Source organism: Lynx rufus, unplaced genomic scaffold, assembly GCF_022079265.1.
Source record: "Lynx rufus isolate CCGP_SWC_20201006 ecotype Redwood Valley unplaced genomic scaffold, mLynRuf1.p SCAF_11, whole genome shotgun sequence".
Taxonomy (NCBI): domain Eukaryota; kingdom Metazoa; phylum Chordata; class Mammalia; order Carnivora; family Felidae; genus Lynx; species Lynx rufus.
This window is the reverse complement of record NW_025814825.1, coordinates 30,669,645-30,694,028: the sequence shown is the minus strand read 5'-3', so window position 1 is coordinate 30,694,028 and position 24,384 is coordinate 30,669,645. Positions and strand designations below refer to the sequence as shown.

The window sequence follows — 24,384 nt, the reverse complement described above, 5'->3', positions numbered from 1 at the left end:
CCCACCCAGATGAGCCGTACTGTGTTGAATGGCCGCTCCAATCCGGCGCCTGAGAGTTTAAAGGCTTGCCTTGAGGCCCAGAGATCGAGTCACCGACGAGACTTTCCACCCGTTTTGGCGAAGGTGCCTGACTGACAGCCAGAGCTTGGCTTGGAGCTTGCTGCCCGGCCGGACTCCAGGCAGCCAGTCCTGATCTTAACCACCTTCACCTGTCTACCCACCTTTGTGCGGAGTAGGGAGGGTGGAGGACTGGTCGGTTCAGCTTGCAGAGAGCAAGTTCTAGCTAGTTGAGGACATGGAGGGACTTCCTCATATTTCCTTTCTTCTTTCCCAGATTGGCTTATTCAGGATTCTTTGCCCTTGCCTGGGAGAACAGTTCAGGAGACAGATGGCCCCAAGGCTACCAAGAGCCCAGATCCAGGCAAGTTTGGTTTTAACTTTTCCTGAGGAGTTGCCACCCTTTCAAAATGAAGCTGGGTTTATGCTTGTCTGGAAGGTGCTCTGCCCTGTGTATGGACCAAATTAGGTTCCCTGAGCCAATCCTGGATAGGTGCAGCGCTGCGGAGAAAGGACGCCTCTCCCCACTGTTGTCCCTTCATGTCCTCTCTACACATTACAGAGTCATTCACTAAATAGATGATTGCTACCCATGCTTTCTAGAGTGCTAGAAACTGAAGAGTACTTTGTAGGTAAGGAATAGTCATTGTCTCAAAGTGAGTTTGCCACCTCGCAGAAGATGAAGGACAGACACATCATACAAGGACAGAGGCTGATAGATATGACACAATGATGGTAGTGCTCTCTTGATGTTCAGGGGTCAGAGGAGTCTTCAGGGTGTGTTTAGTTCTTCCTGAAGATTAAATTAAGTTTGCATAATTGCAGAAGGTGGGGTGACTAGGGGAAGGCTATAACATGAGTGAAGCCATTATATCTGAACCATGAACACGGGTTCCAGAGAAATTTGGAAACATTTGGGATCTAGAATGCCAGGCTGGAGTTTGCCTGTATGCTGGAGAAAACTGGGTTTTGAAGAATTTTGAGAAGTTGACAGGAAGTAAATTAGCATTTTGAAAGGAAGTAAGACCTACTTGACTATTATACAAATTAAGAGTAAAGGAAAATTTTAAAAATTAAAGATGATCCATATTCCTATTGCACTAACAAATCAAATTATTTCATTTGAAACACTTTTGTATAAGTATTTTTTAGGCTTATCCATTTTTTCCTTTTAATATGTTTTAATATGTTATGACATACTAATATGTTATGAAATATCTTCCTATTTGCTCCATCGTCTCACTATCACTTTTTAAAGCTCCTTTTTATTCTGTAGTCAACCAGCCCTGTGACTTTGAACAAGTTCTTTCAACTCTCTGAGCCTTAGTATCTTTAGCTATGGAATAGATTTACTTTATAGACCATCATGGCAGAAATGCAGAGAGATGGTGTTTATCTTGGGGCTTAGCACTGTGCGTGGTACATACTAAGTTGCTATTGCTGTGAAAGGCAATTGACAAATATATATTATTTCCTAGTAAATTCTAGGATAAATCCACTATCATTTTGCATGCCTTTTGGAGTTTCTATTTATTTGTTGACTCACGAATCCTTGAACAGTTCTATGTTCCAGGCAGTATTTTAGGAGAGGGGGACAACAGTGACCCAAGTGGTCCCTAAGCTCCTGGAGCTCACATTATAGATGATAAATCTAGTCCTGCCAAGTAGTGAGAAATCCTGTGAAGAGAGTGAAGTGGGACATGGGATGGAGAGTGGTAGAGGATGGGAGAAAAGCGAAGAACATTCTGAGGAGGTGACATTTAAGCAAAGACCTATGAAGTGAGGAATGAGCAAATGCCAGGCCCAGAGGAGGGAGCATGATAGGCGTGTTGGAAGAACGTGAGGAGGGCAGTGTGGTTGAAATGAGGGGCCATGACCTCCTCTTATTCCTGGCTGGATTTTCCAGCTTCTTTTGATTTTTTGTTCCTGGGTAGCAAGTCTGCTTCCTGAGCTTGTCATTTACTTTCCCCCTTGGTCCTTTTGTTGACTGTGTTCCACTTCCCTCTGCATAAACAAGCTGAAGTATCAGAAGCTGGCCTTGAAGGTGTTGCTCTCCTTTGCTGATGAGGACTTCCTGGTTCCCTGCTTCAGGGTATAAACGTTCCTTGGTGAGAAGAATTGGGTTTGACTTTGCAGGGATCACTGACATTTGGGGATGTGGCTGTGGCCTTTACCCAGATTGAATGGAAACACCTGGATGCTGCTCAGCGGGCCCTGTACAAGGATGTGATGCTGGAAAACTATGGGAATCTGGTGTCAGTGGGTAAGGATGTCTTTTTAATTCAAAATTGATTTCCTGGGCAACTGTGTGTTTTCACAGGGTAAATGATTTGGGGTATTTAAATCGTAAATAGGAAGTTTTGTTTGTTTTTAGCATGGACTTAGAGGCTGGAGTTTACGCACAGTCCCATCTCTCAGAAAGTCAGAACCATACAGAGTTTAAGATGGCAGCTATGTGTGTTGTCTAGCCCAGTTTTCTAAATTTTCCATCTCAGGATTTGTCTGCCACCAACAATAGGAATTCTCATCCTCAAGGAGGCCTGGTTTTCTAACTGACCTTCCCTCCTACCTTTGTATAACTAGCATGATTTGGACATGATTTGGACATCCTCATACCACCCTCTAGGCCTCTCTGATGTGGAAACCTTCCTGAGACTGAGGTCTGGGATGACTGCTTGTGCTCATGACCATAGTCACATTCCTTTTGTGTTTTTCTATGAACAGGGCTTCTCTCTTCCAAACCCAAACTAATCACCCAGTTGGAGCAAGGGTCAGAGCCATGGATGGAAGTACAGCAAGTTCCATCAGGTACTTGTTCAGGTGAGTGAGGCGGGACCATTTCAAGCAGCAGCTCAGCACACAGAGTGGTGAGGAGGACTTGTTGGTCACAAGGCTCACCTCAGAGGGCGCGTGTCTGTGCAGCCTCGTGGGGGAACTTGACACCGCTTTCCTCCTCTTAATGTCATCGCTGCATCAAATGACTTGCCGTTTTTCTCCTCATTCTATCCGTGCCTGTGGAGAGCTGCTCCCTTCTCGAGGGCCTCAGGCCCATGACTTCTCGCCTGAAATCCTCAGTCTCTTCATGTGTTTTTTTTCTCCCTCCCTGTTTTCAGGCACTTGTTGGGCTGTACTTTGTTTCTATCTTCTGTCCATTTTCTTTTTTTTTTTTTTTTTTTTTTTTTTTATATGAAGTTTATTGACAAATTGGTTTCCATACAACACCCAGTGCTCATCCCAAAAGGTGCCCTCCTCAATACCCATCACCCACCCGCCCCTCCCTCCCACCCCCCATCAACCCTCAGTTTGTTCTCAGTTTTTAACAGTCTCTTATGCTTTGGCTCTCTCCCACTCTAACCTCTCTCTTTTTTTTTTTTTTTTCCTTCCCCTCCCTCATGGGTTCCTGTTAAGTTTCTCAGGATCCACCTAAGAGTGAAACCATATGGTATCTGTCTTTCTCTGTATGGCTTATTTCACTTAGCATCACACTCTCCAGTTCCATCCACGTTGCTACAAAAGGCCATATTTCATTTTTTCTCATTGCCACGTAGTATTCCATTGTGTATATAAACCACAATTTCTTTATCCATTCATCAGTTGATGGACATTTAGGCTCTTTCCATAATTTGGCTATTGTTGAGAGTGCTGCTATGAACATTGGGGTACAAGTGCCCCTATGCATCAGTACTCCTGTATCCCTTGGGTAGATTCCTAGCAGTGCTATTGCTGGGTCATAGGGTAGGTCTATTTTTAATTTTCTGAGGAACCTCCACACTGCTTTCCAGAGCGGCTGCACCAATTTGCATTCCCACCAACAGTGCAAGAGGGTTCCCGTTTCTCCACATCCTCTCCAGCATCTATAGTCTCCTGATTTGTTCATTTTGGCCACTCTGACTGGCGTGAGGTGATACCTGAGTGTGGTTTTGATTTGTATTTCCCTGATAAGGAGCGACGCTGAACATCTTTTCATGTGCCTGTTGGCCATCTGGATGTCTTCTTTAGAGAAGTGTCTATTCATGTTTTCTGCCCATTTCTTCACTGGGTTATTTGTTTTTCGTGTGTGGAGTTTGGTGAGCTCTTTATAGATTTTAGATACTAGCCCTTTGTCCGATATGTCATTTGCAAATATCTTTTCCCATTCCGTTGGTTGCCTTTTAGTTTTGTTGGTTGTTTCCTTTGCTGTGCAGAAGCTTTTTATCTTCATAAGGTCCCAGTAATTCACTTTTGCTTTTAATTCCCTTGCCTTTGGGGATGTGTCGAGTAAGAGATTGCTACGGCTGAGGTCAGAGAGGTCTTTTCCTGCTTTCTCCTCTAAGGTTCTGATGGTTTCCTGTCTCACATTTAGGTCCTTTATCCATTTTGAGTTTATTTTTGTAAATGGTGTGAGAAAGTGGTCTAGTTTCAACCTTCTGCATGTTGCTGTCCAGTTCTCCCAGCACCATTTGTTAAAGAGGCTGTCTTTTTTCCATTGGATGTTCTTTCCTGCTTTGTCAAAGATGAGTTGGCCATATGTTTGTGGGTCTAGTTCTGGGGTTTCTATTCTATTCCATTGGTCTGTGTGTCTGTTTTTGTGCCAACTTCTGTCCATTTTCAATTCCTTTCAAATTCTCTCATGGTTAGCTTAATAAATGACTGTATATCCTTTTCTGGTTTTAATATCCATTATCTTTAATCATATAGTGGCAGTGGCAGATTCCAAGTGTAAGCATAGTTTCCTAACTATCAGATAATTACTATTTTTAGCAAACAAGTTGATGGGGAAGCGTTTTCTCCCCTTTTAAAATGTCTCTGTTATCCTTTGCTCTTGGCTCTCATCTTTTTTCTATGTATACTTGGCATAAATTTCTGTAAGTCACTTTCTTTGCATCATAATTCATTTCAAAGTCTTTAAACATGATCTTTCTCTCACCTACAACATTTATCTTGCTAGTATTCCTTTTTTAAAAACTCGTAATTGTCATTTTGCCTATATCATCTTCAGAGAAACTTTTATAATTATATTTCGTGGAAAATACCAGTGATATATATATTTGTTTAACCTGGGTTTTTTTTTAATGTTTTTTAAATTTATTTTGAGAGAGAGAGAGAGAGAGAGAGAGAGGAAGAGGGAACATGTGTGTGTGTGAGCAGGAGAAGGGCAGAGAGAGAAGGAGAGAGAGAATCCCAAGTAGGCTCCATGCTGCCAGAGCAGAGCCCAACTCAGGGCTTGATCTCATGAACTGTGAAATTATGACCTGAGCCGAAATCAAGAGTTGAGTGCTTAGCTGACTGAGCTACCCAGGTGCCCCTGTTTTGTTTTGTTTTGTTTTTTAACGCTTTTCAGTAATTCTTTTGTTCTTACTATGTTTAATTTTTTTCTCCTAAAATTTTAAAAGTTTTATTTATTTATTTTGAAAGAGAGAGAAAGCACAAATGGGGGAAAGGCAGAGAGAGAGGGAGAGAGAGAGAATCCCAAGCAGGCTCTGCACCGTCATTGAGGAGCCTGATGTGGGGCTCAAATTCACAAACCAGGAGATCATGACCTGAGCAGAAGTTAGTCGCTTAACCGACTGAGCCACCCAGGCACCCCCTTTCCCTCTAAATTTTTGTGTAGATTACTTATTGAGTAATTCAGTAGTAGTAGTAACTCAGTCTTCCTTATTCTTTGTTCTTTCTGTTTTAATTTTGGTATTTTTTGAAATAAGATGTTTAGAATTTAGATGTAGTAAAAACTAGCAATGTTTCCTTTGATATTTCTTCCATCCATTTAGAAGACTAATAAATCTTTAGACAAAGATTTCACAACCCTTCCATGTTTCACAGTTCATCCTCCTTTTCTGCATATTCTACTCTTTTAATTTTTAGAAATACATATGGTACAAAATTCAGATGGTTCAAATTGTATGCAGTCTTCTTCACATACCTTTATTTATTTATTTTTTTAAGTTTATTTATTTTTGAGAGAGAGAGAGAGAAAGAGAGAGAGAGGGAGAGAGAGAATCCCAAGCAGGCTCCACACTGTCAGCACAGAGCCTAATGTGAGGCTCGATCCTATGATCCTGGGATCATGACCTGAGCCGAAATCAAGAGTCAGATGCTTAATCGACTGAGCCACCCAGGCACTCCCTTCACATACCTTTCTTAATCATCCAGTTCCTCTCCCTGGAGGCATTCTTATATAAATTTCTTGTGGAAATTTCTAGATATAGTGTGTGCTTTGCAAGAATATACATGTATTCCTTTTTTTTTTTTTAAAGCACACGGTAGTACGGTATTGTGTATCTTTTGTAATATCTTGGAAATCATTTCAAATAGCTACATCATTTAGAGTGCTGTTTTATTCTTTTTTTTTTTTTAATTTTTTTAACGTTTATTTATTTTTGAGACAGAGAGAGACAGAGCATGAACAGGGGAGGGGCAGAGAGAGAGGGAGACACAGAATCTGAAACAGGCTCCAGGCTCTGAGCTGTCAGCACAGAGCCCGATGCGGGGCTCGAACTCACGGACTGTGAGATCATGACCTGAGCCGAAGTCGGACGCTTAACCGACTGAGCCACCGAGGCGCCCCGAGTGCTGTTTTATTCTTAATGGGTATACAGTGTTTCATTTTGTGGATGTAGTGTAACTTATGTTATCAGTTCCCTGTTGATGGACATAATAACTATGAACGATGCAGTGATTATCTTTATACACATCAGTTCTCTCAAGTACAAGTAAATCTATAGGATAAATTCTAGAAGAATTTGTAGGTGAAAGGGTAAGTATATTTTTAAATTCAGTGAATATTACCAGTATCCATAGAGATTATATACATTTATACTCCTAATGACAATGTATGGATGCCAATCTGATCATACCTTGTCAACAGTGTCTTATACTTTTTGATCATTGCCAAACTGATAGTTAAAAACTTTAATTTTATTGTAATTTTAGTTTGCATTTCTCTTATCAGGAGTGTAGTCGAGCATGTGTTTTTTTTAAAGTTTGTTTTATATCGACTTGTTTTTGTATTGTCAACAATAATGGTAATGATGGATATGATAGTCTTTTTGTGTCTCTAATAGGATTGTGTCTAGGATTCTCCCATTTAGCTGGTTATTGGGTTGGGAAACCTGAATGTTATTATGTAGTAAGTATTTGATTCACCTCTTTTGGGGCACCTGGGTGGCTCAGTCAGTTAAGTGTGCGACTTCAGCTCAGGTCACGATCTCACAGTTCGTGGGTTCGAGCCCTTTGTGCTGACAGCTCAGAACCTGGATCTCACTTCAGATTCTGTGTCTCCCTCTCTCTCCGCCCCTCCCCCACTTGTGCTCTGTCTCTGTCTCTCTTTCTCTCAAAAAATAAAAAATAAACATTAAAAAAATTTAATTCACCTCTTTCATTAAGAAATTATTTATTTTATTTATTTATTTATTTATTTTTTTATCTTTTTTTTTTTTTGTGAATTGATTTTTTTTTATTTTATATATGAAATTTATTGACAAATTGGTTTCCATACAACACCCAGTGCTCATCCCAAAAGGTGCCCTCCTCAATACCCATCACCCACCCTCCCCTCCCTCCCACCCCCCAAGAAATTATTTATTTTAAAAAAAGCACGATGTTGAATTTTATCAAATGCCTCTTGGTTATGATGCAGAGCTCGACCTCATGACCATGAGATCGTGACCTGAGCCGAAATCTAGAGTTGGACGCTTAACTGACTGAGCCACCTAAGCACCCCTAAATTAGTATAGTATTTTTAAATCGAATACTATGTAACCAACACTCAGGTCAAGGAAAAGAACCCTGGGAATACTACTAAATAACATGCTGATCCCTCCCAATCATTAGCCGTGTTCCCCTGCCCTAACCCCTCCCCACCCAGACTAACACTGAAGTTTATTTGGCCATTTTCATTCATTGTCTTTTGTGTAGACCAAGGATTCTTAAAAATTTAGCATTCATCAGAATGCATGCTTAAGTACAATTACTAGGCCCAGCCCTCAGAGTTTTTTATTTATTTGGTTTAGAGTGAACTGAAAATTTTTACCAAGTTCCCAGGTGATGCTGATGCTAATGCTACTGGACTGGGGACCCTGCTTTGAAAACATGAAATGAAATGGAGTATTTCATTCATTGTATTGCTATACCATAGCTTATTGCATATATTTGGATGGATATTTGGGATATTTCCAGGTTTTGACTAATATTAGAGATGCTGTGAACAATTTTATGGGTTATCTTTTGGTTCACATGTAGATACATTTCTTCTGGGCACATACTTAGGAGTGGATTTTCTATTTTGTAGGATATGCATATATTCAACTTTACTACATAATGCCAAATAGTTTTTTAAAGGTTTGTACCATTTATATTTCTACCATCAGTGTGTGAGAGTACTCATTTTTCCGTATCCTTACCAGTGCTTGATATTGTCAGTCTTTTGAAGTTAGGCATTCTTTGGGTGTGTTGTGTATCTCATGTGGTTTTAATATCCTTATCCCTGATATCTAATGAGGTTGAGGGCATTTGCAAATGTTTATTGGCCATTATATATCATCTTTCACGAAACATCTATTCAGAGAGCCCTTTGTTGATTACATATGCAGTATCACCCTTCTCTCTGCTTTTCATTATTAATGGTCTTTTGATGAATAGAAGTTTTAATTTTAATGATCTCTAGTTTATCAATCTTTCCCTTTCTTGACAGTGCTTTTTGTGTCCTTTTTAATAAATCTTTCCCCAAGTTCATGAAAACATTCTTCTATGTTAACTTCTAGGAGCTTTATTGTTTGCCTTTTAGATTTATCATACTTTTGAAACTGATTTTTTGTGCATGGTAAGAGGTAGCGTTCATGTTTAACTCTCCCAAAAAAGTACCAATGTTCCTCACTGCTCTGCAAACTACCTTTGTCATAAAACAGATGTCCATATACTTGCATTTCTCTTCATATGACTAATTTGCCTCTACCTACCTTTACAATCAGTATCTTGAAATTTTCTCTAGTTTAACCATTATACATTAAATGTTTATCCCTTTAAAGGCCATTTGAAGGATCTGGGCTGTTACTCACCAGGCTTCATTTCTTGCATTTTCCTAAAAAAATAAATCTTAGCTCTAGTATCTGATATATGGAATCATAATAAATATAAATACAAATAATAAAAATATAAATATATGTGTATGTGTGTATATATCTATATCTGTATATAAGAAAAATTCATTCAGTAAAAGAATTGATCATTGATTGTTGATTTATCACAAATATGGCTTCATTAGTTTTCTGGCATCTACTTGTCAGAATCATCTTGCATATTTTCTCTTGGGTCTTGTGTGTGTACTTTGTAACAACAACAACAAAAAAGTGACAATTTGGTATGTTCTTTTTTAGGTATGTTAAAAACTTAGATTAAAGTCTAGAATCTTTTAGGCCTGAGAACTGTTTTGGTTCCTTAAATGTTTTGTCTGGTTTTTCTCTGATATATTAAATATTGGTTCTCTGTTAAATTCTCACAATGAAATGTTATCCTTAAGTTCTTGGAGACATTAAAATGTTCTCAGATGTACTACCCTACAGGATTCTGTGCTAGCAATCATGGTTTGCTTTGTGATACTTGGTTTTCTCTCCAAATTTGTGTGTATTCTCACATTCTCATCTATTTTTGGAGGGGCGGGTTCTGTGTTGCCTTCCTAACTTGCCAACTTCTTAGATGCTCTTTGCGTTCTTTAAATACAAAGTTTATAATATAACTTTCTGCCATTTCTTTAGACACCTACTTAACTGTTATCTTTAGTCTTGCCATCTTTTCTTAGCAAGAGTCACAAGTGGGATGAATTAATTTTACATAACCCTTACTTGTGTAGAAGAGAACATTATTCTTATCCTGTGCAGCTCACACTTTCAGTATTTCAACATAGAGAGTGTTTGAATTAAAAAAAATTTTTTCAGTCCAGGAGTACTGGTTTGAAACAAAGGTGTCCACCCTAAAGCAAAATACCTCTGAAGGATCTGATCTGGGAGAACAAACAAAAATTGACATGATGGAGAGAGGCCTGGACTGGGAGGGCAGAAGTTCCGCAGAGAAGACACATTATAAATGTGAGGAATGTGGGAAAGTCTTCAAATATAATTCCTCGTTTATTAGCCACCAGAGAAATCATACTGGTGAGAAACCCCATAAATGTAATGAATGTGGGATAGCCTTTATGAGCAGCTCATCCCTTTTAAATCATCGTAAAATCCACACAGGCAAGCAACCCTATAGATGTATTGAATGTGGGAAATTCCTTAAGAAGCACTCAACATTTGTTAATCATCAGAAAATTCATTCTAGAGAGAAACCTCATAAATGTAATGAATGCGGAAAAGCTTTTGGAAAGAACTCTATCCTTTTACGTCATCAGAGAATTCATACTGGTCAGAAGCCCTACAAATGTAATGACTGTGGGAAAGCCTTTGCTCAGAATGTAGCCCTTACTCGTCATGAGAGAATACATAGTGGAGAGAAGCCTTTTACATGTAAGGAATGTGGGAAAGCTTTTAGGGATAACTCAACTGTGTTGGAACATCTGAAAATCCATACTGGTGAGAAACCGTATCAATGTAATGAATGTGGAAAAACCTTTAGGAAGAGCTCAACACTTGTTAGTCATCAAAGAATGCATACCGGAGAGAAACCCTATCACTGTAGTAAGTGTGGAAAATCTTTCAGGTATAGCTCATCCTTTGCTGGACATCAGAAAACTCATAGTGGAAATAAACCCTATCAATGTAATGACTGTGGGAAAGTCTTTACGAAGAGCTCAACCCTTATTGGACATCAGAGAATTCATACTGGAGAAAAGCCCTATCACTGTAAGAAATGTGGGAAATCCTTCAGACATAGCTCTGGCCTTGTGGAACATCAGAGAATCCATACCGGAGAAAAACCTTATGAATGTAATGCATGTGGGAAGGCTTTTCCTCAGAGTTCAGCCCTTAAACAACATAAGAAAATGCATAACAAAGAAAGAGCCATCAAATGTAATTAGTGTGGTAAATCAGGCAAAAGTAATTATTCTTTTTGACCGTCAAAGGGGAGACATTCGACAAATCACACACTTAACAAAAATAGTCTGCGTACCTCTATCCTGGAGAATTTCTCACTTGTGAGGATGTTCACTGTAGTATGGTTTGTATTAGTGAAATATTTGAAGAACCTAAATGTTTATCAATATGGAAATAGTTACTATAGAACACTATGTAGCAAGTAAAAAGAATGAAGTAGAGCTCTATAGAGAGCCATAGAAATATCCCCATACCTTGTTCCAGTTAAAAAAAAGTGAGTTGCAGAAAATCTACATATTGTGGTCCAATTTACATTTTAAGAAATGAAGCTATTTTGTTTATATGTATATATCCTATGTATTCAAAAAGATCTAGTAAAATAAAGTCCAAAAGTTTTTTATCTTTGAGAAGAATGTTTTTATTGGTATGATGAAGTGAAATTTTTACTTTGACTTTTCTTTTGAAATATTTAATCGCATATACATTAATGTATAATTTAACATAGTTAAACCTAGTTGTCTTTCTAAATAAAAAAATTCAGAAGCCATAAAAATAAAATAAATAACCACATAAAAAGTAAAAGCTTTTGTATGACCATAGGCTTCATGGCGTTAAAATACAAAGAGCCAGACTTGGAGAGAATATTATCACCATCATAAATAACAAACAATACTTAGAATATCTAAAGAGTTCATAAAGGTACGTAAGAATAATATAAAAATCCCAGTGGAGAAATGGCTTGGAATATGAATGTACAGTTGTCAGAAAAAGGAAATATAAATAGTCCAAAAGAAATAACCAGCTTTTGGGGCGCCTGGGTGGCGCAGTCGGTTGAGCGTCCGACTTCAGCCAGGTCAAGATCTCGCAGTCCGTGAGTTCGAGCCCCGCGTCAGGCTCTGGGCTGATGGCTCAGAGCCTGGAGCCTGTTTCCGATTCTGTGTCTCCCTCTCTCTCTGCCCCTCCCCCGTTCATGCTCTGTCTCTCTCTGTCCCAAAAATAAATGAACGTTGAAAAAAAAAATTAAAAAAAAAAAAGAAATAACCAGCTTTAGAGAAATGTGAATTAAAATGATCAGATTTTTTTTTGTCATTCTTGGCAAAAATTAATAAGATAGAAAATATTTTGTACTTTTGAGGGTGCAAGAAAATAGGCACACTTACATATTGTTGAAGGAATTGTGAATTAATGAAGTGTTTGGTGATGAGAAGCATAATTTGACTGTGTCTGCCAACTTTTAGAAAGCTTCTACTCTTTGACTTAACATTTCTACTTCTTAAAATCCAATAAAGAGTAAAGGCAGTCTTTAGAGCACTATAGTAGTGCACAATTTGAGTCACCATAATATCTATCACTAGGGCAATGGTTAAATTAAGATAACATGCATTCTTTGGACTACCATGCAGTAATTTAATACATAGCAATTATAAGGCAATCATTCAATCAATAAACACTTAATGGGTTAATTTTTTAACCGACACGGAAAGATAACCAAGACTTTAAGTGGGAAAAAAGCCAAATTATATAATGGTGTAGGGCCCCTTTTATATAGTTTGTGCATTACTTCAATCTTTTATAATACAAATATATCAGTGGTAGTTTAAGGCATAAGCTAAAGCCAGATTATTTATGAATTTTATAGAACAGAAGGGAAAGGAACTAAACATTCAACTCAAGAAACTAAAAATGGTTAGTATTAATTAGTAGCACCGTTGGGCATATGTGTGTTATTAGTGAAAACTGGTTAAGCTTTGGATAGCAGTTTGACAACATGAATGTCAATCTAAATGTATGCTTCCATTGACCCAGAAAATCCACTCTCAAGGAAATAATTTGATTAGCTTACAAAGCTTATATTACTCATCATAGCATTGTTTATAATAAAATCCTGAAAAGAAGTGGGAAAAACACCTAAATTAGGAAAACGTTTAAATAAATTATAGACTTTCAGACTGGCATCCCAGTTACTGCTGGCACATAACAAGCCACCCAAACTTAGTTATCATTTTGTTATACTCACAGACTTTGTGAGTATCAAGAATTCAGAAAGAGCATGGCAGGGACAACTTTCTAACAGTGTGAAGTTTGGGTCTCAGCTGGGAAAACTCAAGACTGGCATTGACTTAACAGTTGCCTGGTTGAATCATTTAAGGGCGACACAGTAGAGTAGCCACAAGTGGCTATCGAGCAGTTAAAAAGAGGTTAGTCTGAGTTGAGATGTGTTATAAGTGTAACACATACATTGGGTTTTGAAGATGCAGCATGACAAACAGAAACTAAAGTCTCTCGGTCATTTTTATGTTATATATCAAAATGATATTTTGGATATATAGGTTAAATTAAATATTAAATTTATTTAAAATGATTTTAATGTGTCTGCTAGAAAATTTAGTTATATATGCAACCCATATTTGGGGTTTGCATCGTATTTCTATTGGTCAATACTGATCTGAATGCCTTCTCACAAATTTGGTGGTAGACGGGATAGGCTAGAACCTCAGGTAGGGCTTTCTGTACAGAGGGCACCCTGGCAGGACAGCTGAAGCTGAAATAGGTGCAGCCCGGGGCAGTCCTGGGGCTCTCCATGCAGAGGGTGCCCTGGCAGGATAGCTGAAGCTGAAGTGAGTACAAGCCAGGATGTCCTGGGGTGCTCAGCACAGGAGGCACCCTGGGGAGGGGGGTGGCTGGAGCAGAGGCAGGGCGTGGGTCTAGGGTTCCTGGGGTGCTGCTTGCACGGGGTGCCCTGGCAGGGTGGCTGGAGCTGAGGTGGGTCATCGGTTGGGGGTTCCCAGGGTACTCCATGAAGGGAGTGCCTTGGCAGGGTGACTTATTTATAAATGGAAGTTTGTACCTTTTGACTCCCTTCACCCATCTAACGCCCCTCATCATCATAGATTAATTTGCCATGTGCTTATTTATTTCTGGGCTCTCTTCTCTATTCCGTTGATCTGTGTGTCTGTTTAATGCCAGTACCATACTGTTTTGATTGCTATAGCTTTATAATATGGTTTAAAATCAGGGAGCATGTTGCCTCCAGCTTTGTTCTTATCAAGATTGTCTTGGCTGTTCCAGGTCTTTTATGGTTCTATACAAATTTTGGGATTGTTCTATTTCTGTGAAAAATGCCATTGGAATTTTGACAGGGATTTCACTGAATCTGTAGATTGCTTTGAGTAGTGTGGACATTTTAACAATAATAACTCTTCCATCCATGAGCATGGAATATCTTTCCATTTATTTGTCTTATTTGATTTCTTTCATCAATGTCTTAGAGTTTTCAGTGTATGGGTCTTCCACATCCTTTGTTAAATTTATTTCTAGATATTTAATTCTTTTTGATGCAATTGTGAATGGGATTGTTTTCTTAATTTCTCTTTCTGATATTTTGTTATTAGTGTACAGAAAAGCAACAGATTTTGTATATTTCATTTCTTTTTTAAAGTTTATTTTTATTTATTTTGAGAGAGAAATAGAGGGGAAGTGGGGGAGGGGCAGAGAGAGGGGCAGAGAGAGAGGCAGAGAGAGAATTCCAAGTAGGCTCCACACTGTCAGCACAGAGACCGATGCAGGGCTTGAACCCCCAAACCGTGAGATCATGACCTGAGCTGAAATCAAGAGTCAGATGCTCAACCAACTAAGCCACCCAGGCGCCCCTGTGTATTTATTTATACAACTTTACTGAATTCATTTATTAGTCTTAACTTTTTTTGTGTGTGTGCGATGTCTTTAGGGTTTTCTATATATAAGATCATGTTATCTGCAAATAGTGACAGTTTTGCTTCTTTCTAATTTGAAATAAAATGCCTTTTATTTCTTTGTCTTGCCTAATTGCTCTGGCTAGGGTTTTAATTACTATGTTGAATAAAAGTGAGGATAATGGGTATCCTTGTCTTGTTTCTGATCTTAGAGGAAAAGCTTTTAGCTTTTTACTCTGCGTATGATGTTAGCTGTCCTATATGGTCTTTATTTTGCTGCGGGGTGTTTCCTCTTACCAACTTTATTGAGAGTTTTTATTGTCAGGAACAGATGTTGAATTTGGTCATATGCTTTTACTGTATGGGGATGATCACAGGATTTTTACCCTTCATTTGGTTAATGTGTGTCACCTTGATAGATTTGGGGATGTTGAGCCATAAAAACCAACGTGAGCATGAGACAACATGAGACACACGCATGAGCACCTTTCTGGGAAATACTGGTGCTGTGGAGCACGGCAGAGGGAGAACGTGAAGATGACGTCCTCTGAGGTCTCTGGAGAGAATTACCGTGTGCCCTTACCTGTGTGTTCAATTACAATCCTGCCCTTCGCGCCGCAGGTATGAAGATAAGCTAATAGGCTTCTTTCACAGAAACACTGAGTGCCTTGGTCTCTTGTCTCTTGTTGTGCCCTGAGGGTGGTAGCCAGTCAAGAGCTTATTTCTACATTGGTTACAGTCCTGTGGACCCATGGGCATAAGCCCCACTGGGCACCAGGTTCAGGTGACCTAGAGTTGTCCCCCTAGGCCAGAGCTGCCAGAAGTGGTGTGCCAGAGGAGGGTATAAGCTCCCTCCTGGGAGATAACGGGTGAGCTGAACAGTGAGGCAGAGGGACAGTGCCAAGATGGTGCCAGCCATCTTCCACCTCTGGAGATGCAAGGCCCCTGGGGTGTGCGTTCAATTAGAGGCTTGTGCTTCAGGCCATCACTTTAAGAAAATACTCCTTTTTAATTTTTTTTTTTTTGAGAGAGAGAGAGAGAGAGAGAGAGAGAGAGAGAGGGAGGGAGGGAGAGAGAGTGCAAGTGAGCATGAGCAGGGGAGAGGGGCAGGGGGAGAGAGAAAGAATCCTAAACAGTCTCCAAGCTCAGCACAGAGCCTGATGCGGGGCTCGATCCCCACAACGTTGGGGCCAAAATCAAGAGTTGGACGCTCAATGAACTGAGCCACCCAGGTGCCCTGAAAATACGCCTCTTTCACATGAAGTCTGGGCACCTCTCAACTGGCTGCCTCTTGTGCTTTTCCCTGGGGTGAGTCCAAGTGTGAGTGTCCCCCTGCCTCCCTTTTTTAAAGTTTATTTATTTATTTTGAGAGAGAGAGCACAATGGGGAGGGAAGAGAGAGAAGAGGAGAGAGAGAGAATCCCGAGCAGGCTCTGCATTGTCAGTGTGGAGCCTGACGTGGGGCTCAGTCTCAGGAACCATGAGATCACGACCCCAGCTGAGAGCTTAACTGACTGAGCCACCCGGGCGCCCCAAGTGTGAGAGCCCTTTAAGAGCTGTTTTTCAGTTCACTCTAGTCTTGTGGGTCTCATGAATGTGAGTCCTGTTAGTTTTCAAAACTACATGTTTTGGGGACTCCTGTCTTCAGTCTTAAAAGTTGGAATAACCAACGTGGGGCTAAGCTCTTTGCTCCTCAGGTTGTGTATTCCCTCCTGATTGTGGTTTGCTGTACTAGGGGTAGGATTTATGGCAAAAGGGTCTCAGCCTCTTCTACCTGCTTCAATGTGAGGTTTTTAAATTTGTGTTATATATAGGAGTCACTCAGCTAGTTTTTAGTTTTGTAAAGAGGAAATGGTTCCATATGTGGCTGTAGATTAAATGTATCTGTGGGAAGAGGGGAATCCAGGATCTTCTTACAGTGTCCTCTTAAACTGGAACTCTCTTTTGTTATTACTGTAATATAAGCAGCCAACAATCTTGGAAGAAATCTAATAATACATGTGTCAAGAATAGAAAGAATATTTTTAAAGGCCCTTTATATTTTCTGACCTATTTACTCCTTATTTACTAGTTCTGCAGAACTAGCATTCTATCTATATATAGCTGTGTCTGTATGTATTTATCTCTACCTATCATGCAGAAACTTTCCACAGCTTTAAAGAGCTCTTCAGACTTATTCTTGGAAGTCATGTAGCATCAGTTCTGCTATTTTTTTGTGTTTGAAGCGGTCACAAGCTGATCCAGATTCAAGTGGAGGTGAAATAGACTTCCATCCCTTCGTGAGATCAGAGAATTTGCGGGCAGTGTTTTTAAACTGCCTCGTTACTGAAGTATCTAATAAATTTCTTACAGTGGACTGCTAGAGACTAGCATTTACGTCTTCATATTAACTTGTATCTGGGTTAACTAATCTATGTCTTGCCTTCTATGTTGTCAAAATAAATGTTTATTTTTAAATCTTAAGCTCTCCGGTGAATCTTAAATCATGATTTCCTGTTTTGGTTTAATCAGTAAGTAAATCTCAAGTTGTTCTCCCAGACTTTTCCTTTTCTTTTCATAGTATCTTATCCTTTTAGAAAATATGTTCTATTATTGCTGTATAATAATCTAAATATTTAGTAGTTACACCATCACTTTTGAATTCTCTCATGATTCTGTGTTAGGAATTTGGGAAGGCTGTTCTTACTGGGGTCTCTCATACAGCTTTGGTCAGATGTCACTTGGGGCTCCAGTCATCTGCAGGTTACACTTGGCTGGACGTCTACAATAACTCACTCATGTGGCTGGTAGTTGATGCTGGCTATCTGTCGGGACCTCAGCTGAAGCTGTCCACTGGAGCACTTATAAGCAGCTTTGTCCATCATAGTGGTCTTAAGATAGGCTTTTCACATAGCAGCTAGCTTTCTCCAGAGTAAGTGTCTCAAGAGAATTATGTAGAAATTTTTCACACCTTTAAAGAGCTCTTCAGACCTATTCTTGGATATCATGTAGCATCAGTTCTGTTTTCTTGTTTGAAGCAGTCACAAGCCTACCCAGACTCAAGTGGAAGGGACAGACCCCCATCTCTTCATGAGATTAGTGTTAAGGGACTTGTGTGCAGTGTTTTAAAAATATCTCATTGTTACTGAAGTATACTTTACACGTGAGAAAATGCATAGACTCTAATGTTGAGTTTAGTACACTTTGACAATTCTATAGACCCAGGCATCCACCATCTGAAACCTGAAATAAGGTATGGCGCTTATTTTCACTCTATAAGGTTGCCTTGTGCCCTTTTCAAGTCAGTCCTTACCCAGTCCCCTCCCCCTATAGTTAGCCACTATCTGACTTCTATTACCATAGATTAGTTTTTCTTGGTGTGTGTGTATTTGTGTTCTTTCACTCAATATAAAGCTTTGAGATTCTTCCATATTATTGTATCAGCTGTGTTATTTTTTATTGCTGAGTTATATTTCGTTATATGAACATACCCCAATATATTATAACTTTACCTATTGTTGGGTTTTATCCAGTTTATGACTATTATGAATTGGGGTGATATGAACATTCTTCTATACTTTTTCAACTGGTATCAGGGTATCTTTGGGAGCAATACTGCATCACTGATCAAACCCATAGTATTTCTAAAACATTTCTGTGTCCAGAGACCTTTGATATAATTTACCTCTTTAGATCATAAGGATTTGCTATCAAGCTTTTTGGGATGAATTCTTACCAGTGGTTTTGAATCCAATACAAGATTGATTTGAACATGTAAAGAAAAGATCTTGGCATTCATAAGGGGCTGATTTTTTTAAAAAGACTAATGATGTCAACTACAGATTTAAAATCTCTATCTGTTATACACAGAACAATCTCCCAGTATGCGTGAGATTAATGGAGTTACTTTGGGAAATCAGGTCCAAATAAACTGACAGAAATTATGAAACATATGTGATAATGATAATAAACAAGACATTTATTTTTCATATTCATTTGGGGGAAAGGAGAAAAGTCAGTATGCCCTACCCAATGATGGTCTTTCTGAAAGAGTCTGCATTCATTCCATAGAATTGGATAGGTTGCTCGATCTGAGGATTTTGTACTTTTAATTCATAAAGAGAACTTCATTTGAAGAGAGTGGTCAAAGGGTGAGTCTTTGTGAGCAGCTTCGCTGGTGCACGGCCAGACTCCCCCTCTGAGTAAAGCTTTTCCCACACTGGCCACACAGATAGGGTGTCTCTCCTGTGTGGATTTTGCCGTGCAGGATGCAATTCCCCCTGGTGTGGAAACTCTTCCTGCACTGTGTGCAGGCATAGGGTTTCAGGCCTGTGTGGACTCTGATGTGAACAATTAAGCTTCCTTTCTGACTGAAGGCTTTTCCACACTGATCACATCTATAGGGCTTTTCACCACTGTGAACTCTTCTATGAACAGCAAGGTTACTTTGATTCCTGAAGCTTCTCTGACAAATAGCACACTCATACGGTTTCTGTCCAGTGTGGAGTCTTTCGTGAACGGCCAGACTACCTCGTTGACTAAAGCTTTTCCCACACTCCTTGCACTGATAGGGCTTCTCTCCTGTGTGTATTCGCTGATGTGTGACAAGATTGCCTTTGGCCCTGAAGCTTTTTCCACAATGGGTACACTCAAAGGGCTTTTGACCGGTGTGGATTCTCTCATGCAAGGTTAGACTACCTTTTTGCCTGAAGGATTTTCCACATTCCTGACACTCATAGACCCTCTGTCTCACTCCAGGTGAATCTTCCTGTAGTGTCTTAGAATCTGGGGATTTTTGTTCCAGCTTCTCCCTTCTGAAAGAATTCTGGAAATCCCAGCTTGAGGATCCTGTGGCCTCAGAGTGGTCATATTTGTGGTGGGCTTCTGTCATCACATCTGGTAAAATGAGAGGGAAGTCATGTAAGATGCACCAATATGCTGAGTGGGAAGAACAGGGAAAAAAGAAATAATGCTTTGAGTGCTTAGGTGCCAGCCATTATACTATGAACTTTGCATAGATAATTTAATCCTGAGAACAATACTATGAGATTGCTACAGATAAGGAAATGAGAGCATAGGGAGGTTGTCAAAGACCTTGCAGCTAAGTGTCAAGTTGGGATTCAAACACAGGCATGCTCCACAGTAGTACATTGCCTCTAAATTTAGTTTAATTTAGCCTTAGGCTCAGAAAAATTATGAAAACTACATAGGATCAAATAGAGCCCCATACCCAAGCTTTATCGGACTCCAAAAAAGTTTATGGATCCAGGTTGCGTAGGGCCTAAAGCTCTAAAATTTTGGAGGCACTCCAGTAAGAAAAAATATAAAAGTTGTACAGGCCCTGAAGAAATCAATAAATGAGAAATCCATCTCTATACCAATCTGTTTTCCTGACTGTGGAGTAAGCTCCATGACAACAGAAAAAATATATATCAGATCGCTTTGTACATTACATCTATTATCTAATCCCTGCAACCCTGCAAGGTAGAGTTTATTGTCCCATTTTACAGATGAAGAGCCTGGAGCTCAAGGAAATTAAATAATTTATCTGATACCATAGATCACGTTAGGACAATTATAGAATCTGATCCAAGAAACTTTCCCCTTTAAAATCCATGCTATTTCAATCTATTAAGCCACGGTGGAACTGAGACCAATTTTGGTTTGGAAGTTATTCTCAAACACTTCCTATGCAGATGCTGACTGACAGCGTTTTCCGTATTGCCCTGCCTCTGAGCCTCCTACTGCACTGGGCCCTTCATCACTATTAACAGTTTTCTTGGAGTCATCCTAGGAAGATTTTCTCCTCGTTCTTCTGCCTTACCCTTGTTCAGTGACTGTGCTGAGATGTAAAGCTGCTCGTTCATTTTCTCAGAGACTACCTCAAAACTGCGTCCATATCAAGACCATTCTCTTGCTTGATTTCTACCGCTATTTCTAATTTTAGCTTGCAAGCTTTCCTTGTAACCCCCAGGAACAGTGAACTCCTCCAAAGAAATGTCTCCTCTGCTTCCTCAGTCTGCTGACCAGTGCTTGAGGACAGGGACACGGAATGTTGTGAGCTGAGGGCATCTCAGCGATCAACCGACTCACTCACTGAAAAATGCTACATTCTGAGCATATCTTCCGTGACAGTCCAGCAGGGTAGCTGTTGGAAATCCAAACATGTCCACGCCTGCCGTATGACCTTAATCACCACCTCTTCATATGATTCTTCCATGGGCTGTTCTTGAACACCTGAGGAGGAAAAAGCAAACAAACAAAAAACAACAACAAAAACAAACAGGAAAGGGCAGGAGAATTGATAAGTGAGAAGGATAAAGTCAACATGAGCTCCAGTTTGGGGTGAGTAAATGGAGGAAATCTGGACTGATATAATCCAAGTCACCTATAATGTGACTGCAAAGTTGGCCAAAAGGTGCCATGACCACACATAAATGAGTCAAACTGGAAACACAAGGTGGGAAAGCAGAGAACACATAAACATAAATCTCTTCCTGCCAATCCCAAGATAATGGTCACTCCTGTTTGTACTTTAGCCTTGGCATGTGATTGGGATCTCCCACTTCCTTTCCCCATCTAACCACCTTCTCTTTTATCCTTCAAGCCTCCAAAGGAATTCAGAATCTAAAAAAACCCAACATTTCAGCCTTCATGATTGGTTTTAGGATGCAAATGGCTCTAGCTCTCCCCTCCAGATCCCCCTAGGTTATAAGGACAGAACAAGAGATCTCGTATGTTTACCTTTTAGCAATATTTAGGAGGTTCCAGATCCAGACTGCCCTCTCCTATTCTTCAAGGTATGAGAATACCAATTCTATGTGTAAATACTTGCCAATTCTTGGAAAAGGAAGACCTACCCCAGACTCCCAAAACCAAGCCAAGGTACTCCAACTAGGATTAAGTAACCTGCTCCAATTCTCAGAGCTGATAAGGAGTCAATGATAGGCAAAGGATCAAATTAAAGACTTTTGAGGTCCAAAGTCTATGCCCTTACACTAGACAGTTCTCTAATCACTAAAGAGCTGGTGAGAACTTTTATAAAATGGAATCGAATGTAACAGTGCTTGACCAGATTTTACTAATCTTCAAGATCCTAGGAATCCTCTTGCTCCATATTATCTTTTTCTATCCCTCCCCCCCTTTTTTTTGAGTATTTCCTTCTTACTTTAGGATCCTCATTACCGAATTCTTACACTTTATGCAGTGGTTCAATGTATAATCCTTATTTCCATCTAATATATTTCATCAAAATGCTCGCCTCCTGATTTAATGCAATAGCAGTGTGATGCTACAGTGTTTTGTTTTGTTAAAGGAAACATGCTACACTTGACATCTGTACACTTGGCTACGTGTTGTTTTGACTGGAGAGGCATTTAAAACTTGTATTTGGAAAAAAACAAAAAAAAAAAAAAAACCAAAAAACTTGTATTTGGAGGCCTCACTTCCAATTTGGAGTAGAAGCTACAAAGGAATCCTCTGTGAGAGTGCCAGGATGCTACAGGGTGTTCATTTGTTGGTTCAAGGTGTTACTGCTCAACTACTGCACATCCATCAAGAGTCAGTGGAAGAGGCATGAAAACTGCTACCCAGGGTTGGACTCTGTCTCTTGGGGCATCCAGCAAATAGTCTGGTCCGAACAAGGGGTAGAATTTATAGCTCTACCTCTGTGCATGCTGAGATCTTCCAACAAGTAACAACTCAGCTGTGTCTCTTGATTAAAAAAAAGGACATTGTCTTATTTTTCTCCCTAGGTCACAAATCTGAGAAAATGGTTTCCAGAAGATTTTAAAGAAGTAGCTTTATTAGTAGAAAATTGCTTTTCCTATCAGAAAGGCTATTTATCCTTTTGAAAAACTCAGAATTAGGCCATGAGAAACTTGGATTCTTGCCTTGTCTTCTCCATTACCCCCACACAACCTTAGGCAAGTAACCAAACAGCCCCGGCTCTATTTTCCCACTGACTAAATGGGTTAAGGACACTGTCATATCAGGTCGATCTTGGGAGAACGAAAGAACCAAATGTGCAAAATCTCTGCTACAACCTACAGACTGAAGGCCTGATGCTGAGAGTCCTCAGGAGAGGCCCAGCAGAAGGGGTAAACTTTGCTGTCTTGGTAACCTCTTGGGTGATAGTTTTAGGGTTAGAAGATGAGAGGAGGGTGATTCTTTTTCTCCGCACATCTGAGTCCATTTTGTCCTTTCTCCCATTCTCCACCCTGACAAGTCTGATCTCTCTCCCATTCCCCCTCCCTGGAGATTGCGTTTTCCCTCCCGGACCGTGTCGTGAAACCCTCGCTGCAGGCCCCTGGGCACACCTGCCTGTGGCCTCCCCCTCCCGCCTCTCCAGGGTGCGGGGCCTTCACCCATGCTCTGCCCTGCGGAGCGGCGGTCGGAGGGGCCCCTGCTCCCCCGGGCACACTCTCCCCTCCCGCCTCAGCACCCCACCCCGGGCCCGCCCTGCGTGCTGGACCTCAGCACCCCACTCTCCGGTCCAGCTGGACCCTTCTGTGCGGGCCACACGCCTCTCCCCTCGCGGGCGGCCCCCCTCGGGGCTCAGGCCGGCCGGGCCTGCTCAAGGCCACTGGGGCCTCGGAGGGCCAGGGGGCGGCGGCCCGCCCACGCGGCTCCGCCTTGCCTGGGCTCACTGACCCGGCCGGCGGCCTCACTCACCGCAGCGGCGCGCGCCCGCAGACAGACAAAGGCCGGCGCGGAGCCCACAGCAGCGCCGGCGCGAGCGGACCGAACTACAACTCCCAGGAGGCTCCGCGCGAGCCTGCCCGCCGGGTCCCGGGCCTTGGTCGTCCCGGTTTCTCGGAGCACTGTGGGAAACGTAGTTCGGCGGCGCGCCCTTGCGCTCGGGCTCTGGAGGGTCTCCACCGGCGCGGGGTCCTCAGGCGGATCCCCTTTGGCCTCAAGGAGGAGGCGCCCTGTCCACTGACCCAGACGCAGCCGCCCAGATTAGCGAGGCCTGGAATAGCAGCCTCGGGAAGCCGCCTGCTGGGCCAGGAAATCGGGAATCCGGGGTTCTTGCAGGGCTTCGTGGAAGGAAACAAAGTCTTGGCGGGGGGGGGGGGGTTGGGGGGGGTAGGGCGGGGGGAGAAGAGTCTTGGGTGCTTAGGGTTATGAGTTGAGCCTCTGCATGAGCGAAGACTAAGTTTCTGTAGTTACAGCTCTGAAGCTAGGAGCAGATCTTTCAAGCAGAGACTACGGGGAAGAATTTGTCACAACTAAAGAATTTCGAGGGGCTGGAAGGTCGATACTGCTGTCAGGTGTAGAGCTATTCCCTTCAGATCTCTTTAGTAAGAATCTTGTCTTGAGTTTGCATATCGGCTCCACCACTGATTAGCTACCGGACTCTGGATAGGCTTCCTACCCTGGTGGGGAGCCCGGGGTATGGTTAGGTGACCGGACAGGTGCCAGGTGAGTTTCTTGGGAGAGCCAGGGCCCAGGCCAGGCAACCCCCATTGTGTTCCGTAAGAGCAAAGACAGGTATGTGAGTGAACCCAGAAAAAGTTATTCTTCATATACCTTGTGAATTATGGAGAAATTTCTCATGGAGAAATTATGGAGAGAAAACAGTGTTTTGTAGGGTAACAAATTAGATTTTTCTTCTTAACTGGAGACCTAACTGAAACGTGGAGAAATTTT

General features: G+C 41.0%; 2 protein-coding genes across 4 annotated transcripts; one reads left to right on the top strand and one right to left on the bottom strand.

Moving 5' to 3' along the window:
- The first annotated feature begins 786 nt into the window (after window positions 1–786).
- On the top strand, window positions 787–11,445 carry ZNF485 (zinc finger protein 485). Its single transcript, XM_047072156.1, has 4 exons — window positions 787–792; window positions 2,194–2,320; window positions 2,782–2,877; window positions 9,966–11,445. The coding sequence occupies exons 1-4, from the start codon at window positions 787–789 to the stop codon at window positions 11,045–11,047; spliced, it is 1,311 nt and encodes a 436-aa protein (XP_046928112.1). The 3' UTR covers window positions 11,048–11,445.
- Window positions 11,446–18,688: 7,243 nt separating this feature from the next.
- On the bottom strand, window positions 18,689–23,480 carry ZNF32 (zinc finger protein 32). Of its 3 annotated transcripts, XM_047073121.1 has the most exons (3): window positions 23,407–23,480; window positions 20,831–20,970; window positions 18,689–19,671 (listed from the first exon to the last, which is right to left on the bottom strand). In XM_047073121.1, exons 2-3 carry the CDS (start codon window positions 20,898–20,900, stop codon window positions 18,878–18,880), a joined length of 864 nt encoding a protein of 287 aa, XP_046929077.1. In that variant the 5' UTR covers window positions 20,901–20,970; window positions 23,407–23,480; the 3' UTR covers window positions 18,689–18,877. The 3 variants fall into 3 exon arrangements, with proteins under 3 accessions (XP_046929077.1, XP_046929078.1, XP_046929079.1); XM_047073122.1 differs by lacking the exon at window positions 23,407–23,480 and having other exon boundaries at window positions 18,689–19,629; window positions 20,831–23,120; XM_047073123.1 differs by lacking the exon at window positions 23,407–23,480 and having other exon boundaries at window positions 18,689–19,629; window positions 20,827–20,914.
- Between the last annotated feature and the right edge of the window lie 904 nt (window positions 23,481–24,384).

Bases quoted from the DNA above. Each gene is read 5' to 3' on its own strand.
- ZNF485 (XM_047072156.1), top strand. The intron at 2,321-2,781 runs GTAAGGATGTCT...TTCTATGAACAG, and splicing joins TGGGAATCTGGTGTCAGTGG to GGCTTCTCTCTTCCAAACCC. The intron at 2,878-9,965 runs GTGAGTGAGGCG...AAATTTTTTCAG, and splicing joins TCCATCAGGTACTTGTTCAG to TCCAGGAGTACTGGTTTGAA.
- ZNF32 (XM_047073121.1), bottom strand. From the start codon at position 20,900: ATGTTTGGATTTCCAACAGCTACCCTGCTGGACTGTCACGGAAGATAT. The intron at 19,672-20,830 runs GTGAGTGAGTCG...CTTCCCACTCAG, and splicing joins TCAGAATGTAGCATTTTTCA to CATATTGGTGCATCTTACAT.